The 21,097-nt window shown below is 45.3% G+C and overlaps 1 protein-coding gene across 1 annotated transcript in view; it reads right to left on the bottom strand.

The window, feature by feature from the left end:
• ADAM12 (ADAM metallopeptidase domain 12) overlaps positions 1 to 21,097 on the bottom strand; it is a 377,674-nt gene that overhangs the window by 98,855 nt on the left and 257,722 nt on the right. The window contains exons 8-11 of the mRNA XM_036736018.1: positions 20,600 to 20,671; positions 12,167 to 12,336; positions 9,934 to 10,018; positions 4,243 to 4,391 (exon numbers count right to left, since the gene is read on the bottom strand). Coding sequence (XP_036591913.1) covers positions 4,243 to 4,391; positions 9,934 to 10,018; positions 12,167 to 12,336; positions 20,600 to 20,671 — 476 coding nt within the window. The remainder of the gene's footprint in view (positions 1 to 4,242; positions 4,392 to 9,933; positions 10,019 to 12,166; positions 12,337 to 20,599; positions 20,672 to 21,097) is intronic.

Below are 21,097 nucleotides of genomic sequence, written 5' to 3'. Positions count from 1 at the left end.
AGCCATTTTGGAGAGTAATCTGGAATTATGCCCAAAGAGTTATTCAACTGCCTATATCCTTTGACTTGGCAATACCACTACTAGGTCTGTTTCCAAAGATGATTAGGGAAAAAAGAAAAGGGCCTATCTGTTCCCAAATGTTTATAGCAGCTCTCTTTGTGGTGGCAAAGCACTGGAAAGTACAGGGATGCTCATCAATTAGTGAATGGCTGAACAAGTTGGGGTATATGATTGCGATGGAATACTACTGTGCTATAAGAAATGAGGAGCTCAGCGATCTTAGAAAAGCGTGGAAAGACTTGCATGAACTGATGAAGAGCGAAATGAGCAGAGTCAAGAGAACAGTGTATACAGTAACAGCAATATTGCTTTAAGAACAACTTTGAGTGACCAAGTCATTCTGACTGGCATAAATGCCCAAATTACCTACAAGGAAGTACGAAGAAAGATGCTATCTGCATCCAGAATAAGAACCGATAAATAGAAGTTTTTATAAAAACATTTACATATACACCTATTTGTTTTTAATGGTAGCCATCTCTAGGGTGGGGGGGTGAGAAGAGGGAAGAAAAAAAGGAAAAAAACACTTACATGATAACTTTTTATATATTTAAAAGGAATAGCAAGTTGTACACAATACACCGCAGTTTCATGTACAATCATCTTTTTTATTATACTGTGTTATGCAAATGCTTATTTTACAAATTAAAAACAAATGAATGAAAAAACTTAAACAATCTTTAGAATAAAATACAAAGCTCTCAATCTTTTAATGAACTCCTTTCATAATCTCCTTCCAACCATCCTTTCCAGATTCATTTCCCTTTATGCCCCTTCCTACATTTTCTGTCCTTCAGCCAACCTGTTCTACTTCCTGATCCGTACCTTGGCACTCCATTTCCCACCTCCTGCCTTTGCACATATCTTCCTCATACCAGGAATGCCCTTCCTCTTCCATTCCACCTCTTAGAAATCCCTTCCACAACATTTCCTCTGATCTCCCTATTTATTGGTGGTCTCTCTCCATCCCCAAATCCTCCTGCATTTTATTCTGATTACATGTTCTAGTAGAATGGAAGTTCACTGGGAGCAAAGATAGTTTTCCATTTTTCTCTTTCATTTCCACCACCTTACACAGAGCTTGGCACAAAGTAGGTGTTTAATAAATACTTATTGAATTGACCTGAATGAGTCTGTTCCTGCTTAGAAGAACTGGTCCTTGGAGGACTGGCCTATCTTCTGCTCATACTTAAAGTTTCCATTTGGCCACGGTTAGGAAGGAGAAAGAACTAAGAGCTGAAGAGGCACCTGAGAGGGATTTTACCGATCATCTGTGCCAGTTCTGGGGAATTGAGGCTTAGAGAGAGGATGGCACTTGCCCAAGGTCACATGATTTGTTGGCAGACCTGAGGTGTGAGCCAGGTCCTCTGCTGCCAGATCCAGTACCCACTCTGCTCCTTTACCTGGTCCAGGAGGTAGAACTTGCCAGTGTCAGCTCTCCACCGGCCTGGTGTGTGGGAACCCAGGGCCCCCTCCCTGGGATGAGAAGGCAGCCCAGAATCAGGACAGCAAGGGCGGTTTCCCAGTATAAGCAGAATCCTTTCTACACTCTCCTCTCACAAGGAGAAAAAGAATTGAGGTGGGACAAAAGGAATATGGGGGAGGAGTAGCAGCAGCATTAGTGGCATTTCCCTGTAGGCGGCTGGCTTCCAAGAGCTGACTAGGTGGCATGACCTTTGTATCCCTTTGGACTTCTGTGATTAATTCACCAACCTCATTGTGAACTTTCTTTCCATGGAAGCAAATTAAAGCTACCACCCTTTGAGCAGGAAGGAAGGAGTAGTAAATGAGCAACTAGTAAAAGAGTGAGCTTAAAAAGTGTGAGCTTAGCCAGGGGAAAAGTGCTGAGAATGAACTCCCACTTGGGTTACTTTTTCTCAGCATCTTCTCAATTACAAAGCCCTTTGCAAGACTCCAAGCTTCTCCAGAGGCCAGGGCCTCTCTTTGGAAGGCCAACATTCTGTTGGGTGGCCTTACAGAAATCAACCAGCCAGTTAATATTTATTGAGCTCCTCCCATGCTAAGTGCTGAGGCTACAAAGAAGGGCAAAAGACAGTCCCTGCCCTTGAGGAGCTCATAGCAGTGAGACAAGGCCAACAGCCTCAGAAGAGCAGAAAGTGGCCTTCACCAGAGGGTGATGGAGAGGCCCATGGCACATGGGAGCAGGTGGCCACGTTCCACCATTGAGGAAGTTTTGAAAACAGGGATAAAAGGCATCATCCCGGAAATGTAGGGTAGGAAGAGAAAAGAGGCTGGTCATTGGATGAGCGATATCCTTATGATGTCTAGAGGAAGCAAGGAAGGCCTTTCAGGGCAGTGGATGGAGACATCATATATCACATGCCACCATTTGCCAAGCTTACAAGAATACATGAACATAACACTCCCAATATAGGAAGTTAGAGTTGAGCTGCAATCTGCATTGGTGGAGGGACTAATAGAACTCTGCATTGATGAGGATAGAGCTCCATTAGAATATTTGAGCCCTGAGAATAATCTCAAAATATAGTCTTCATCAGCGGGGTTGAAACCTATGGTTTTACCACTGTAGTAAATTCTTGGTGGGTGTGGAAATTCCTTCCACCAATTGAGTCTGGCAAACTGGTCTGCATTCTAGATTGGTTAGGAGAATGGCCAAAGACATTTAGAAGTTAAGCAACCTACCCAGGATCACACAGCTAAAATACGTCATGGACAGAACTTGGTTCTAGATTTTACGCATTCCAAGGCCTCTATTCACTATGCGACCCTGCATGTCATGATTTTCAAATCTTTGGGTAATTTGGCCAACTCAGCCAGCCTCCAAAACCTCTCTATGAAGATAAGCAGATGAAGGATTGAGGGTTAAGTTGCTTAACCTTGGAGGGCAAAAGGTCTCAGGATTTGAACTCAGGTCTACCTGACTCTGGTGCCCGTATAGATCATAGTTGATTTGGGGAAGGCACCACGCAAACAGAGAAGGACATCCATTTTAAAGTATTCCAGCTGAGGAGGGTGGTAGTCTGTGGGTATCCCCAGCTCCTAATATGGTGCTTCTTTATACATAGGAGCTCCCTAAATGTTCATTGTATTGGAGCTCCCTCCCTCCAGTGGCAGCCCATTTGTTGGGGGACTTTTTCTGACATCTAAATGAAGCTGGTATCTTTGTAATTCCCACCCACCGCTTCTAGCTCTGTCATCTGAGGCCAAGCGGAACAAAGCTAAGCCCGCATTCATGCGGCAGCCTTTCAAACGCTTGAAGAAAAGTCTAATTGCTGATGGAGTCTTTCCTTCTCTGGGTTACCACCTTTCTCCCTGCCCCCATCAATCAACACAATCTCAAGGTCCTTCCCCACTGTGCTAACCGTCCTCTCGATGCCTTCCAGCTTATCCGCATCCTTGCTGAATGGTGGCACCCAGAACTGGATGCAGTTTTGTTAAAGGCTCCTCCTTCCTAGGACTGCCCTTTCCCCCAGCCTGGAGGAAGTGTTAGAGTGTTCCGGAATCAGTGAAGTAGTGAGCCCCTTATCACGGGCAGAATTCAGCTAAATCACCCTCTCTCCTGGATAAAGTGTAAAGGATTCTTGCACTGGGTGGGAAGCCTGGCTAGATAGCCCCCATCTTTACGATTCTATGATTCACTTGCAGAATTAAATCTAAAACATACACTCGAATTAGGTTATAATCTCAGCTTTCCAAATTATAAGAAGAAACATGCCCCTGCTTCTCCTAGAGGAAAGATTTCTGTCTGCATGACCCTCCCAGGGGAGACTAGCAGTAACAATAATGATAAACATAAACTGACACTTCTATGGTACTATGTGCCAGGCACAGGCACCGTGCTGAGCTCTCTACAATAATCATCTCACTGGATCCCCACAACAACCTTGGGAGGCAGAGGCCGTTACTGTCCTTATTTTACAGATGGAGAAACTGATCCAAGGGATTACCCCAGCCAGTTAGTGTCTGAAGCTGGATTAGAACTCAAGTCCACCTGACTCCAGGCGAGGTATTCTATGCACTGTGGAACCCCCAGCTACCTGGGATATTCAATTATTTTATTTGTCAGGAAATTTGGTTTTGGAAGTTTCTATTGACTGAAAAATCAAGAACACCTTCTGCTAGAATGTTTCATGGGAGAAATTCCATGTTGGGAACCTGAGAGCATGGGAGCAGCAAGAAGCATTGATCACATTTACTCACCCAGTGGACGGGTTCATGATGCAGCCTCCTTTATCAGTCATTGCTTGACAGTGACATCCCCGCTCCAGGGTATCATGATTCATGCCCAAGTTGTGACCGAGCTCGTGGGCCAGGGTGACGGCTGCACCAAGAGGGCTGTCGGAGTGATCCTCAAAGAAAGAGAGAAACACAGAGCGTTCACTTCCCTACGGTCACTCTGAACTCCCATTAACTTAATGCGACTGATCTTTGGGGACGTCCACCCTGCTTTTCAGTCAGAAAAGCGGAGTCTGTGTTACATTTATGGAGACAATAGAGTCTCACATGCTCTCTTCAGGTTTTCCCTCTCTACTAGAAGTGTGGCAACCTGGGGCAGAGTGTTCCCCATATTCACATGCTGGGGGTGGGTTGGAATCTTCTCTCGTTTATTTGTTCTGCTATTTGATTAAATCTTTTGTTTTGTACTAACGTGTCTCCTGGATGGATGGACAGAGGAAACCCACTGGTGGGGGCTCATGTTCTACAGTTCTAAGTGCGCTGACACAGTGTCTCAACCTTTAGGTAGCTTTTCTGAGGGCCCCATGTATGAGAGGGAGCATCAAAGATGTCATGTATGCATCTGTAGAGTCGAATTAGTTTGGCATGCCTCCTGGTGGCCTGTCCCCACCTTTCTTCTTGTTTTTAGAGCTCTCCACATCTTCACCAGGATGAAGTGGTTCGTGCTATCTTCCCCAACCTGCTTTTTGAATTTCCTCAGAAATTATCATTCTATTTGGACCAAAGTACAAATTCGTTTTCCCTTACAGGGGGCAGAAGAACCAATCATTCCTATTTTATCAAGGTCCAATTTAATCTCTTTTTGTCCTGGACTATCTCCCAAAAAATAAGTATGGAAGGGTAGCTTTGGTGAGTTATAGTAAGTGAGCAGAAACCCCCCAATATGCCTATTTTCCTCCAGACAATCTAGGATAAATGGTGGTGGGGGGTATTATTCTAATGGGTTTTAATAGATTATAGATGGAATTGAGTTAGGCCTGATTGGCTGCTGAACCTGGGACAGAAGAGGCAGAATGTGAACATGGACCTTGGTTCTGGATTTCTGGGCTTATACTCCTAGATTCCACACTTGACAATGAGACCGTCTGTAACAAGGTTATTTCTCCATTTGGGAAGGACAGTTTGGTCACCCCGCTGCTAACAGAGAACCGGATTTCCTTCCACAGACATTAAAAACCAACACTAGGAGGTTAGGATCCAGTTGAACTAACCTGGGTCAGTGATGGTTTGTTAATTAACAACCACGATTTACCAACCTCTCCAAAGAGCCATATGTCAGCTTCTGGGCTGTGTTCTTGGCCAGTAAGTTCTGAGAATGTCATGAACTGATGGCACTAGATGAGGGGGTGTTTTGTGTTACCAGAAGAGAAAGGAAACTATTTGCAACAAGGTCCTGGGCAGGGATGGGAGGCATGTGGGGGGGGGGAGGGAAAGGAGAAAGGGGAGGGATAAGCATTTATGGAGCGCCTACTATGTGCCAAGCACTGTGCACAATGCTTTACAGATGCTACCTCCTTTCTACCCTCACAAAAGCCCTGGGAGGTAAGTGGTATTATTCTCCCCATTTTACAGTTGCAGAAACTGAGGCAAACAGAGGCTGACTTGCCCAGGGACATACAGCTAGTAAGCAAAACTGGATTTGAATTCAGACCTTCCTGACTCAATCTCAGGAAGCTGACACTTTGGCCCTACCAGTGAAGCTCTTAGGTGTGTTTCTCTTAAACAAGAGGGCACCCAAGAAATCGTAGGTGTTATCCTCTTTTTATCAGTTGTCAGTGGGAATCCCTCATGGAGCCGTTGTTTCCAAATGGACCAAGGAAGCCATGGCCTAAGAAGATTTCCTGCCCTTTTCTGGCAACAGAAAGGAGAGGCAAGGGGAGAGCACAGAGTCATCCTGAGAACTAGGAAATTCCTGGTAAATTACTCTGTTTAGATTTGAGAGTTCTGTGAATACACAGCGAGGAGGAGAGAAGAGTGGAACTGGGGCATGTGGAAGTCTGCAGCTATCATGTTCTTGGAGAAAATTAAGGAATGTGCCCTTTATAAGGACAAGGATCTCCTCCTGGGTCTTGGGGATTACGCAATGTCTAGAGTTTGAAATGAACTTTTGAGGGGGGCATTATTTCCATAATAAGAAGCAGTTTGGAATAGTGGGTGGAGAGCAGGTTGGAGTCAAGCAGCCCTGGGTTCAAGTGCTGCTTCTGATACACACTGGCTGTGTGGCCCCAGGGAAATTAATTAACCTCTCAGTGCACCTGGCAATCCTCCAAGTTGTAGGTTCTGATCCATGTTGGTAGAAAGAGTGTCCCTATTGGGTGTTCCAAATACCAGTGAACTCACAGGTATCATAGAATAAAAATGAGATACCGAGAGGGAGTATGGTATATATCATATTGTAGGTAGAGAGCTGGCTTTGCTCTTACGTTCTCCTCTTACACATTGGAGGTCAGGAGGGTCAGGAGGAATCAAGGCAAACAGACCAGACTTGGCACGGGGACACAGGGTCCAATCCCACATTAGACACTAACTAGCTGTGTTTCCCTGGCCAAGTCATTCGACTTCTGTGGAGCTCAGTTTCCTCATCTCTAAAATGAGAGAGTCTGAGGTCCCCACCTGTATTAAAGCTAAGGTCTTATGAATTCTCTGTTCCCTGGGCAAATCCCAAAGCCTGTAACTTACAGGTGAGTTGTCGATTTGCAAAAGTGAATGAATGAAGTCACCTACTATGTACAAGGCACTGTACTAAGTGACGGGACTGCGTATACAAGAGTGAGACAGACAGTCTGGGCTCTCCTGGCACTCATCTTCCAAGAGGGCAGTCAATCCATGGAGGCATCAGCCCCAGATCACATGGGAAATCCCAATGGTCCTTAGGGTGCATCAGCAGAGCAGAGGTCAACCATCACTTTGAGCTTCATTTCCATGAACAAAGCTCTATTTGATTCTAATGTCAACCCACATGAGCTCCACACAAGACGTTCCCTGCACTGATGAAACCAAGTCCAATGCTCCATATGCTCTGCTGCTTGGTGGCGTCACAATGGGCAGAGCATAGGGTTGGAGTCAGGAAGACCTGAATTCAACCTGCCTTGGACACTTAGCTGTATGATCCTGGGTAAGTCACTTAACCTCTCCCAGTCTCAGTTTCCTTTTCTGTCAAATGGGAACAATAGTGGCACTTACCTCCCAGGGTTGTTGTGAGGCTCAAATGAGATAAGGTTTATAAAGTGCTTTGCCAACCTGAAAGCATCATACAAGAACCCAGAGTTGCCTTCTTGCTGCCATGAGGCGTCAGAAGAATGTGTTGGGGTGGGGATGGAGGCTTTTAGGTATATATCTGATTTTATGTTGACTGTCTATTTCATAAGCAGCTAAAAGAAATGTTCCCTCATCATTTAAGTTTCTTTGGGGACAGGGACTATATAACTTTTATTTCTGTTGCCCCCTCAGTCCCCAGCACACTCCTGGCATATTGTAGGTACTTAATGAATATTCACTGATTAGGTGGCCATCTTGGTGCATGGCATTTGTCAATAAACAACGTCAAGTGAGTTCAGATAGTCTGAAGGACTGGGGTCTTGGGAAGCCAGGGCAAGGGCCCAACAGCTCACCAGGGCACTCCAATCGATCGATCGATCGATCGATCAATCAATCCCAGACCACAGGGTCAGGAGCATGCTCTTGGTTTTTAGTAAAATTCCTCCTTGCTCTCTCCAGGACTTCTTTTAGGCCTTGAATATATGGGGTGATATCAATTTTATGGCTGCAAATCATCTTAATGTACTTTTTAAGCCATGGAGGCATAGGAGGAATAGGAAAGTCTGGGTGCTTTGCCCAACTGGTGGTTTTCTCTTGGACATGGTCCAGATTCCAAACTTCCTTGTGTTTTCTAGCGCCAGGCACCCCAAAGTCACCTAGCATCTCCCCCTGCCCAATATTAGAAGCTTTAAAGACCATCTCCTCCCTGATGCTGGCTGATAAATTAACAGAATAAATCTTCTGCCCATTCAGTGGAATCTTCAGTCCCAGAGTCTTGTCCCAGAATATCCTTTTTGGTTAAGTCATTTCAACTATGCTGCCACCGCCGCTGCTGCTGCGATCTCACTTTTCTGCAGCTTTTGTGGAGAAGGAAACAGGCAGAGTGTTTGAAGACAGACTAAGTGACACGTGTCAAAACAAACTCCTTAATAGTCTGAGTTTATCTCTAGAAATTTTAATTGTCATAGAATAGGACTTTGTGAAGAGCGAGGATTTGATTTCAGCTGTCACACACACACACACACACACTCACAAATTACCTTGAGTGGATTGTAAAGTCAATAGTGAATTGTCACAGAACAGGGATTTCTCCCTTCTTTAAAATTCTACAGACTTTGCCATATAAGATATGAAGTTTGGAGCTGCCTAGAAATTAACCTAGGCCCAAGGACACCACATTTATCAGCAATGCCCTCCATGGTTGCTTTAGCATAAAAGGTCTCTGCATCCAAGGAAAACTCACAAAGACAGGATTTGAGAGCAGGGACTGTCTCTTGCCTTTCTTTGTGTCCCCAGGGCTTTGCACAGTGCCTGGCATGTATTAGGTACTTAATAAATGATTGTTCACTGACTGATCAACTGAAATGATTTTTGTGAGGTCTGAGACCCTGATTGTAAGCCCCATTCATCCATCCGTGAGATGTGTGTCTATGTTAACTTCTAACCATGACCCAAAGCAGATGGGAAAAGTTTGTCATGTAGGCTCAGGAGGAAGATTAGCTTAGGAAATAAATACATGAGGAAGAATTACTAGATTATGGAAAACAGCCCTTTACTCCCTGACATCCAACTGGATCTTTTGAAATACTCTCCTCAAAAATTCAGTGAGATTTGTGAAGTTTCCTTGAAAGGGCAAGACGTTATTTGTTTAATGGAGACGCTAAATATTCAGACCAAGAACAGGACAGGGCAAATATGCCACACACACTCCTTTGACAGGACTTGGCGGCCCGGCCCTCCCCTGAGCGGGGGGAGCACATCAACCCTAGCTGTCGCCTAAATCCAGAGGAAACAAGGCTCAACTGTGCTCCCCAGTCCAAACTGTCCTCTGACATAAACACACAACATAAACACTGTAGAATTACCCTTATTACAACAATCAACCTTTCAAACCCTCTTCCCAAGGCCCAGACTGTATTGTCCATCAGCCTAGAGGTACCCATGGCATTTGTGATGGCAAATAAAGAAAAACCCCAGGCCTTGGACTATGATTTTTGGAGGCTGTTCCAGTGACAACTTTTGGCTAAACCTAATTGGCCAGACCTTATGCACATCCAGCTATGGCTGCTCTTCCCAGGTCTTGACACACCTTAAGGTTTCACACAGTTGAATGGTTTGACCAGAAGTTACAGGTCCACTTTGGATCATGGAGTTATGGCCATTGATGAATTTTCTTTCTTTCTCCACCAATTCCAATTTGCTGTACATCATCAATGATTTTGAAGAGATTTGGGTAGATATAAGCACATGGGAATAATTGGAATTTGAGCTGTAATTGAACTTGGAAAACCATAGGTAAAAAGCCTTTACATCCTCAATTGGCAGTGATCACATGTGTAAAGTTATGGTGAGAAAAGGGGAAAGTCTGTGGGCCTATCCACTCCTCCCTTTACTTACCATGACTACGCCCCCGGATTGCTCAGCTGTGCACATGCTCATGATGGGCGCCATTCCAATGGTGGTTCCTTGGAAGTAAACGCCACTGGGAAAGAAAAAATAATATAATGATTTACCTGGAAATAGATGTAATCTCAAATCCAAGAGGTTGTTTTTGTGGAGTTTGGCTTATATCCTCTTTATAGAGGCATATTTGGCCAGGGAACCGCACTGAAAGGCAAAGATGAGGGACAGGCAGGCCTGTGGAAATCTAGAAGCAATGACCAGAAGGCAATGAGAGGCAGATGCAGGATGGATGTAAGAGAAAATTTCCTAATGAGAGCTCTTCCAGACGAGGATGAGCTGCCTCCAGAGGCAGTAGGCTCCCTCTCTTCAAAAACAGTCTTTTCCGTTACATTGTAAAGGGGATTCTAACTTAAGTACAGGTTGGACCAAATGATCTCTGAGTTCTGTCCATCTCAAAGGGCCTGTGCTTCTGTGGAATGGACTAGATCAGCTGGAAATGATCCTTTGAAGACCACGCCTTGGTTTTCTTGCTTAACAAGGTTCTTTTTTCCTTCCTGTTTAGTGCATGACCCAGGCTCAGAACTCACTTCAAAGTCACGGTTGATTTAAAGTTGAGAAGTGAATGACCACAGAAAAAAGCAGCAAGGTCTTGGCATAAGTGTGGATTTATTAAGCCCTAAGGTCCCAAAGCCCTTTAAGATCAGGTTCACCTTTTCTTCTAGCTTTCTTCTTCACAAGAATGTGCTGAGCACAGTGCCTAGCACATAGTAGGCTCTTAATAAATGTGTGTGAGATTAGTTGTGAATCATCGTGTTTCCCATAGCCCAAAGTGTTCACCCAAAAGTACGCATTTATGTAATTAAAAAAGGTGACATTAAAACATATGCAGCCCAATTCCTTATGTCAAGATCAATTGGTACTTAGCATATTTGAAAATACAAATATATGGATAATCCTGAGTTTTTTTGTTGCAGGGAAGAACTGTGTGAAGACGTACCCTAGGATCACAATCTCTGGGGTGGAAGGAACCTCATTTGGCCTAATCCATTCCTGAACAAAGAATCCACCACAACATCTCCAACAATAACCACCTTTTGATTGAAGGGGTGTGTGTGTGGGGGGGGGAGAGGGTAACCCAGTCTGAGCCCCCTGACACTGCACAGGCCACTTTGGGATCACCCTTGTTAGGGCATCTGCCCTTAGCTTAAGCCAAAGTCCAGCCTTTGGAAAGGTTCACCCTGTGTTCCTGGCTCCACCTTCAGGGGCCAAGCAGAGTGTGGCTATATCACTTCTCACATAGAAGGGATCGGTCCCATCGTGGGACACAGTAAAGACTGTGGAATTTCCCTAGGGGGCCCATGACTCCAGAGTGCTATAACTCCTTTGATGGCGTGCATGTGGAAGTCTCTTTGGGCAGTGAAGACAGAGTAGAGTTTGGGAAACAATGGGCTAGACACTGATGGGACCAATGAGGATGACTCAACAGACACAACTAATTCTCAGGTAGAAGTGCTTTATTTGGTGTCCCTGGCCCTGCATCTGTTACCTGAGTTATTGTGGGCAAGTCACTAACTTCTGAAGCCTCAATTTCCCCATCTATAGAATGAGAGTGTTGGACAGATGGCAGCCAGTTTGTCTTCCAGTTCTTGGGCTATGACCCTGTGACCCTGGCTGCCTTGCGTTTCCCTACTTTAAACCTGCCTTTTCCTTTAACATAAGTCTTTCCAGGATATTTTCTTCTACTATTCTCCTCATCGCCCCCCACCCCGCCCCAACAGAAGACAGTGATGTCACAGTGTTGAGCGGTGACCATGTAAGCCAAACTCGGCTCTAATAGTCTTCCACTATCCATGGAAAGGAAAGACATAGCAATCAATCTGGAAGCATTTGCTGAATGCTCACTATGTGCTTGCCACCGTGCCTGGTTGTGGGGATGCGGAACCAAATTTGCAAGTCTCTGCTTACAATTAGGGAGTTCATGTTTCTATCAAGGGAGACATGTTTACCTGTTAGTATATCCAAGATGGACACAAAAGGTTATTTGATTGGGGAGGGCTGGGGAGGAGCTCTCAACAGTGGAGGGGGGCCTCCTTTAGGAGGTGGAATTAAAAATGGACGGCATCTCACCGTCTGTTCTCCATGACTATTACTGGTTTGCTAATTATTCAGGGTCTGATTGCTTTTTACTCTATTCCTTTAAGCAGAGAGGAAAGCCCAGCCCCCTCACCTCACAAGCTGTGCATTGTCATGGGGTTTACGAGGTAGCAACTTCATCTTTCTCCAGTCCAGAAATTCATGAAGACTTGTAAACGGGTCCTGGCTGATGGAGCACTTATCAATATCATTCCAGACTTCGACTCCAACCAATACTATTCGAATGTTCAGCGGTCTGTAAAACTAAAGAAATTGGACAAGTCATTAGATCACAGTTTGTGAAAATTCCCTTTCATGCCAAACTCGTAAAAACGCTTGTCTGCAATCCACTCACCTCTATTCCCCACCATTCCTCACTCTTTAACCCTTTGCAACCCTTGGCTTCTGTCCATACCATCCCACTTGCCTAAATAGCTCTCTCTAAGGTGACCAAGCAGGGCAGCTAGGTGGTGCAGTAGATAGAACACTGGGTTTGGAGTCAGGAAGACTCATCTTCATGAGTTCAGATCTGGCTTCAGATACTTACTAGCTGTATGACCCTGGGTAAGTCACTTAACCCTGTTTGCTTCAGTTTTCTCATCTGTATGAGGTGGAGAGAGAAATGGCATAGCACTCTGCCAAGAAAAACCCAGGTGGGGTCATGAAGAGTAAGATTGGACTGTAGAAATAAGTGAATAACAGAAGAGTGATCAATGACCAAAGGGCCTGCCCCAGGGGCCTTGGCTCTAACTCCTGGAGCTTTCTTAATCTTGTCTATTGCCTCCTTGAGCTCTCTCATACCTTCTCTACTCTCTGTGCATGGCTGCCTATGTTTACATCACTCTCCCTTTATCACTCCTTCCCTGGCTACTCCTCAGCTTCAGCCTTCCCCTCTCCTATCCATTCTTTCCAGAGCTGCCCAAACCATCTTAATGCATAGTTCTGATGAGGTCACTACCCCAACAAAGATGTTCAGTGGCTCCGTGTTCCCTACAGGTTAGTGTACAACCTCTCTGGTGTGGTCCTGAGGGGCCCCCAGAACCTGCCTCCAAGCTCCCTTCCCCAGCCTGATGTCACTGCCCCCTCTTTCCCCACCGTGCCCTCTTCCACACTCCCTCCACTTGGACTCATAGCCTTGCCCTCCTCTTCTCAGGTATTCTCTGGCCTTTGCTAATCACTGGCCAGCCTCTCCTGCCCTATTTGATCTCCACATCAAATCCTGCTGAAATCCTTCACTTCCTTCAAGGCTGAGCTCTGGGGCCATCTCTATGAAGCCCTCCCTCCTCTCCCTTTTTGAGTTTCTTGGGGTGGATCATCTACAATTGCTCCTTTAGACTTAGGGCCTTCTCTTTGGGGCCAGATTTACATCTTAGTCTCCAGCTCAGACTGGGAAGGGGCGACACTTTGCATTTTTATCTTGAGGGCTGAGTTCTGTGTATTCTATATAAGAGATGCTGGACAGATGCCCGAGCCTTCTTTCTAGGTCAGTCTGAGGGGCAGAGGCATGGACCGGGAGTTGGGAAGACCAAGATTCATATTTGCCTCTGATGCTAGCTGGGTGACCTTGGGTGAGTCACTTGGCCTCTCTCACCATCAATTTCGTCCCCCGCAAAATGAGGGTTTATTCTTTTGGTGACTAAATGGCCTCTCAGGTCCCTTGTAGCTCTAAATCAAGGAGCTTATTAAAATAGATTTCATCTTGCCTCCCCATTTTAAATCCTCTTTTCCTGTAATACTGGAGCTTAATGAATATTTACGGTGCACTGAGGCATGTACAGAAGACACTCCACAAATGTTGTGGATTAACTCCACATCCCAGTGCTTGATCGTTTTACCACTAGATTGGGAGGCTTTGCACTGGCCTCATTTGGAATAAAAATCACCACATGAGAACGCAAACTCACAGCCCAGCAAAAGGCTGTTAGGCCATGTCTACAAAAAGGGAAAAACCAACGAGCAGACAGATGAATCAGGACCCCTTCTCCCCTCATGTCAAGGTTAATCACTGCTTGTTTAGAGAGAAGAAGGAAAGGTTTTCCCTAGGAGTAAATGGGACTTCTGAATTCATTGCACACATTTTGCATTTCTCAGCAGGGTCCTGAGCCTGCACAACATTGCATATTTGACTGGTGTCCTGTCTAAGCCTGAAGTTGAGGATGGCCAGAAAGGAGCAGTGTATCATGAACATTTGAGGAGGGCAGGGGAGCATACACAGTTCCTAGGTATTCTCAGGGCTCCTGAAGGGCATCAGGAAGAAGAATCAGGACAGTGCTGGCCATGGGAGTGGAGGTGGTTGGGTGTGGTGAAAGAAGATGTCTGTGGAAGCCTCTACTACAAGAGTCAGATTGGCTGAGGGAGCCCTTGAGACCATGGGAGTCTGTGAGTTCACGTTGGAAGAGAGGACAGTGGTGAGGGAGCATTCTGTGGGAAAAGAGAAGGCCTAGAGAATGGGAAGGGAGAGAGTCACTTTCTCCCACTGTCTGTGGGAGTCTGGGTTCAAGGCACCCTCCATGCCAGCAATGGAGATCCCAAAGGAGGCAGGCCCAGCATTTTGCAAGCCTGATAGCACCATAGACGCATTAGGTACCATTATTGTCATGGTTGTTACTGGAGTGGGAGTGGGAGATCTGGTCCCAGGCCCCTTGTCTAAACAGATATTTTCTGAGAGCTTCCTGGGCCCACTGGGGACAAAGCATCCTCAGCAGGGCCCATGATGTCTTAGGAAATGGGAGGCGAGGAGTTAGGAGGGGGAGCTTTGCGCCCCCCTTGTCGTCACAGAGCATTTTTCCACGTTTTTCAAAGAACTGCGGGAGTTATTATTGTAAAAGCATCATTAAATCATCTTCTCCTTTCTAAGGCTCGTAAAAAAGAATGGAGTGACTTTGAGAGGAAGCTGCCCTTGAGTTTCTTTTCTGAGGTGCATTAAGCTTCTAGCTGAGGGCCCTCTGATGGTTCAGGGCCAAGTCCAAGGCAGGTCCTGAAAATGGGCAAAACTTTGAGCCTAGGCCTGGGCCTGCCCTGGTTTCTTTGTCTGATGCCCAGCTCGGCCAAGTGCAGAAAGCCTCACTGCAAGGATGGCCACAAGGCAACCTCGGGGGACAGGGTCAGCAGTGGGGAGAGAGCTGGCCTTGGCATCAGGAAGATGGGAGCTGAAAATCCTGCCTCAGAGGCTTCCAGCTGGGTGACCCTGGGCAACTCACTCAACCTCAGTGTCCTCATTGGAAAATGGGGATATTACTAGTACCCTCCTCCCAGGATCAAATGAGGTAGCATATGTAAAAAGGACTTTGTCAATCTTAAAGTTCTGTACCAATAATACATAAATGCATGATTATTAACAAATTTCTCCATCATTCATCATGACTCCTGAAACACAGAGGTCCTGAAAGTCTCCATGGCCCCCCATTTCTCCGTATCCTCCCCTGCTCATGTGCCTGGCAGTCATCTAGGGACCATCACCAGGCAAACAAGAATGAAAATCCTCCCACACCTACACAAATGAATGATTACAAAAGCCCGTGTGAGTTTCCAGGAGAGGAAAAATACAGATGCAGGAGCAAAAGATCTTGGATGTAGAATGGGAGAGGGCCTTTGGAGGTCTTCTCCTCTAACTCCTTCATTTTTCCTGTTGAGGAAACTGAGGCCCAGATTGGCAAGTGACTTGCCCAAAGTTACATAGGTAATAAAGGGCAAATCACTTTCAGTTAGAGGCACAATTCCATTAGGATGGAAGCTCCTGGGGGGCTTTTGCCTTTCTTTGTATCCGCATCCCTAGCACTTAGTATGGTGGTTGGTGCAGAGTAAACATTGAATGAATGTGTGTTGATTGACTGATGGACAACACCAGGGCTGATTTTCCTCAGTGACATCTTGTCCTCTACATTTCTGAGGTGTCTCTTTGCCAGCTCTTATCCAGCTCTCGGTCTTGCTCCTCCATATCTCAGAAGGTGCCTGTCTCAGGGTGACCAAGGGCTCTGTGCCCACACAGACAATGGTGATTGGAGTACAGGATCCTAAGTCAGGAATGCCCGAAATCCAATTCTGATTTCACCCTCTGCAGCCTATTCTGTACAGGGGAGATAAAGATGCCCTCTCAGGAGCGATGTCATGTCAGGATTAATTAGTCAATATCTGTAAAGAGCTAATCGTTCCTATCTCTCTGTGTTAGGAGGGCTGCTTACAAACCCAGAGGCTTTCCATACTAATGATGGGATCTCCCATTTCCATAGATTCCTGCTCCTGAGTGCAAGGGAGTCTGGTGCAGAGGGTAGAGTGGGGGCCTTGGGGTCACAGGATAAGGGGTCAAGTCTTTCCTATGACACGTGCCCTTGGTAAATCACTAAGTTTCAGAGAAGGTGTCAACCTGCATTAGCAGAGGGAAAGTCCTCATCTGGGAGTTCCCTGTATCAATGGAATCCCAGAAACTTGTTTTGACTCAGTATCCATGTCTTTAGTCATCACTTCTGTGGAAAAGTCTCTCAAGTCTGTACCCCCGTATCCCGAGGCCCCTTTCCTAAGATCAAGACCTAACATCTGTGGGGATCGAGAATGAACACCTGAAGGAGGTGGCCCTCAAGCTCAGTCTTGAAGGGAGCTGGGGGCTCCATGAGGCAGAGGTCAAGATGGAAAGCATTGGAGTGCAGGGGTGGGGATGTGAGTGGGAATGCAAAGACCTGGAGGTCAGAGATGGAACATCATGTATTGGGAAGAAGGTGGAGAATGTGACTAGGCCACTTTGGCAGGAACCCAGAGTGCCTTAGGAGGAGCAACCCATAATTAGGCTGGAAAGCTAGGGTGACACAAGACTGTGAAGTGTTTTCATGGCTGAAACAGGAGAGTTTGTATTTTATCCAAGAGGCCACAGTGGGAAGCCACTAGAGCTCCTCTGATCTCACCTGGAGAGTGACATGATCAGACCTATCTAGGAAACTTCCATTTGCATGACAATGTCAAAGAAGAAAGGCAGTGGGAGGAGACCAGTGCAATGGTTCAACTCCCTTATTTTGCTGATGGAAAGATTGGTCAATAGGCAGCCTATGGGCCCTCCATTTAAATCACAATTACATATAAATGGCAATTCTTCCCCTGCTGGGGAGAGAATGCACATGACACACTTTATCAACCTTAAAGCACCATATAAACATCAGCAGCTCTCAACATAGGAAAAGGCAACATGGCAGTCACCCCCTGGGCTGGAGCTAATGAAGAGCAGTCCTAATTGGGGTCAAGATTCCAGCAGTCCTTGGAACTGGTATGGTGTCTGGGCAGACATGAGGGACTGCCCAGCTGCGGCATTCCATGAGCCTGGGACAGTGGTCTGAAGGAGAAGCTGACAATCTGCATTAGATGAGTTTGTTTAGACTGGGAAGTGAAGAAGAATCCCACATGGAAATGAAAATATGTGGGAAATTTAGAGGATTTGAAGATTACTGTTATCAGCATTACATCAACATGCTGGAGCCCGAGCCACAAATTCCCAGACGCTGTTTGGTGATAACTCATCGTCTTAATGTCTAAGAAGCCAGTTATAGACCCTGACGCTAATGAGGCCATAGCCCATCCATGCTGTATGACCATGTCCAAGTCACCTAAGCTCTGTGGACCTCAGTTTCCTAAGTGGTAAAATGAAAAAGTTGGACATGATGACCTCTAAGGGCCTTCCAGTTCTTGATCCATGAGCCTGTGATCCAGGTCTACCTGTCCTGTAAGACTCTTCTATGTGCTCCCATGCATGTTCCCCACTGGGTCCACCAAACATATGGCCAATCTTACTCAGATCTCGACATTGAACAAGTCAAAGAATGAATCTCGATGACTCGCCATCAGCTATGCCTCATTCTCGCCATGTGACAAGCTCACCTTGTTTTTGATTAGACAGTTCTCTGATGACATCCTTCATGTTACTCATCTTATGCAATCCTTCATCAGTCACATGTTGTAGCCTGCTTGTAACTACTTTGGGCCCCTCCACTGCCTGACAGCTTCAATTTGGAGACTAACATCTGTCTTTGGAGACTTTGGCATTCTTTGGGTTGGTCATTGAAACCTTAAGGTTAAAGGTTACAAGGTAGAACTTTATGAATCCCCTTTTTGAGTAGTAATTCATCAATCCCTCCCTGACCTGATGATTGCAAATGTAACTTAACTAAGATGTGAAACTCTCCTCTTTGAAGCAATCATTCTTAATTGTTTTGTCTGTCCTGGGTCCCTTTGGCAGTCTGATGAAGGCACACTCCTTCTCAGAATCATGTTTTTGAATGCATGAAATAAAATACAGAGGATTACAAAGGAAACCAATTATACCTTAATACTGTTTCCTATCTATCTATCTATCTATCTATCTATCTATCTATCTATCTGTCTGTCTATCTGTGTGGTCATGGATCATTGTGGTGAAGAACCTCTGGTTTGAAAGTATCCAAATATCTGAGAAGTACATATATTAAGGTGATTCTTTTTCAGCTCAAAGGAAAACCTCTGGAAGTCTGGTCACAGGCCCGATTTAGAGCTGGAAGGGAACTGGAGATTACTTTGTCTAGCCCCATCACTTTGCAGATGAGACAATAGAAATCCAGAGGGAAGTGTCCCACTTGAGGTCACAGAGGGAATGTGCCAGGCATGAGATTTGAATCCAGATTCTCAGCCTCCAAATACAATGCTTCATTCATTTACCAAGCTGCTTCTTCTTACTCAGGGCATGATAGTCTTGGCCACTGTCTCACTGCTCGGTCAATCAGGCTAGGATTTTCTTTTCTCAGTTCCACACTAGTTGTTATAAGGCTCAACCCATATGAAGAGCCAATATGTCTGGGTTATGATGTCCCTGGCTCCAGGCTCACCTTGTTCTCCATGGATCACTGTGACTCCTGAGTGCCTAGTATACAGTAAGAGCTTAATACTTGCTTGTTTCCTTTGTTTGTTCCTTCCTTCCTCCAAATCACTGTGTCTGAAATATTAGCTTCTGGAACTTTCCATGGCATTGCAATAGCTGCTGTTTAATGGGAACATGAGTATGCAATGTCAGCCTACCCAGAGGGGCTGATCAGGTAGCATCCAGGAAGTGAATGGTGACGATTCTCCATGGATACATAGGTTACCTGATAGACACTGCTCAGGTGTGGATAATTGAGAGAACCACTAACACTATTTATATCAAAAAGCATATAAGAAGACAAAGTCCATCTATGATTTAGAGACAAGACCTAGGAAGATTCCCCAGTCCCAGAGAAATTAGGTGCCTTGCTGAGGATCAGAAGCCAGTCAAAGTCAGAGGTCAGATTTGAACTCACTTCTTCCTGATTTCACAGCCACTATACCTTGTGGCATCCATAGAAAAGGTTATCTCTAACAGCATCACAAGCTGCTAATAAATCTCTACTTGCTAGTCCTCTTTTATAAACCTATGTCCAGACACAGTAAAGAATAGTGTTTAAAAAATACAAGCACCTAGGTCTGAAATATTAGGCACCATGGCTTTATCTAACTCAGAGTTTACTTCCCAGGCCTAATCCTGTCTTATCTTAAGGCCAGAATTCTTGAGGCTTTGCCGGAGTCTGAATTTAGGAGGAATGTATGCTTTGAAAAGTTCAGACTGGTATCCTCCTTCCCATGACCTTTTCACAAAATGTGTCACTCTCTTTCCCCTCCCCTGAAATTCCTGGCTTCTATGAGCAGATGCAGATCGGTAGTCAGGCTGAGTTCAGGGATGCAATGATGTCTGTGCCTGGTTTCTCTGATGAGGAGATTGGTTTCAGGTTTTACCAAGGACTCCCACATTAACATGGAGGCCAACATAAAGTAACAATCTGTCCTTGGGTTCTTTGACTCCTAAGGCAATTAAAGGTCAATTGTTTTTGAATTTTCACAGCCATCTATTGAGTTTTTTTCCTCCTTCCATCAAAGTGCCACCAAATCTCTTTGCTCATTCCTCACATACTTATTTTGCTGGGGGTAGGAGTTACTTTGCATAAAATAGCTAAACCGTACCTTGTAACCAGCGGTTGCTCCCCACCCCCTGCAGTTTCCAATCTATTTCAATCCTATGGCCAACTAGTTGTTAATTCCCTAAAGGGCTGCCTTGTTCCACCCCCAGGGCATTTTGAAATGTAAGTTCAGTAGAAGAAAAGTGTTTCAATGAAGTTATACCAGAATTTCCTAATCCAAGGCACAATATGTCCCCAACACACTTTATTTTCTCCTGACTCCATATCCAACCCCCTTCCTACTGCATCATGCTTCTACCATATGAAACTGACCTTTTGGCAGGGGCTGTCCACCCAGGGGTTGTCACTGTTGTTGGGCCAGTAGATATATATTAGGAGAGTGGACGAAAGGGGTCTCACATATTTCATGGACAGTAGACTGGCTTTGGTGTCCCCTAACGTCTTTACTTGCCAGGGTTACAGGTTTGGAATGAGTAAGCAAAATGCTTGCGTTGTTAATAATATTAAGAGCTCTGAATCAGCTCAACCTCATCCTCAAACATTTATGTAACTTCCAAGAACTAATCATCTCCAGAAGGACTCACCTTATCCACATGATTGGCAATCTCGATTAAGCGCTGCTTAACTTTCTCCACATCTTTCCCTTGTCTCTGAAACTTAATTTAAAGAGTAAAGTCAATGTTAGCAATAAGAATAATCAAACAGTGTTTTTGAGGACTCTGGAGCCATGACCATGGGTTTGGGGGAGGGCATGGACTGAAATCCCTTGGGAGATGAAGAGTCGAGAGGTCACGCTGTGTCACTGAAGGGAGAACCCACACCAAGGAGCTCATGGGTCCACTGAAGGAAGACTTCCTCTACTTCTTCAGAGCTAAATTGTTCACAGAATGGAATGAGAATTTAGCTAGCATCAGCTGTCGATTCCCAATTCATTTTTCTTAAAAAACTGAACCCAGCTAGAGATTACAGCTACCGGGAGAAACCTTTCTGCTGTCCTTGGTGCTACTCCCTCAGATGATTATTTGAGCTAGTTTCTAATGCTTTTAAATTGTTGTGAGAGAATGGAATATCCCAAAGCAAAC

Source organism: Trichosurus vulpecula, chromosome 8, assembly GCF_011100635.1.
Source record: "Trichosurus vulpecula isolate mTriVul1 chromosome 8, mTriVul1.pri, whole genome shotgun sequence".
NCBI lineage: Eukaryota > Metazoa > Chordata > Mammalia > Diprotodontia > Phalangeridae > Trichosurus > Trichosurus vulpecula.
The sequence above is the reverse complement of the archived record's forward strand: the minus strand, read 5'-3'. Positions and strand labels throughout refer to the sequence as shown.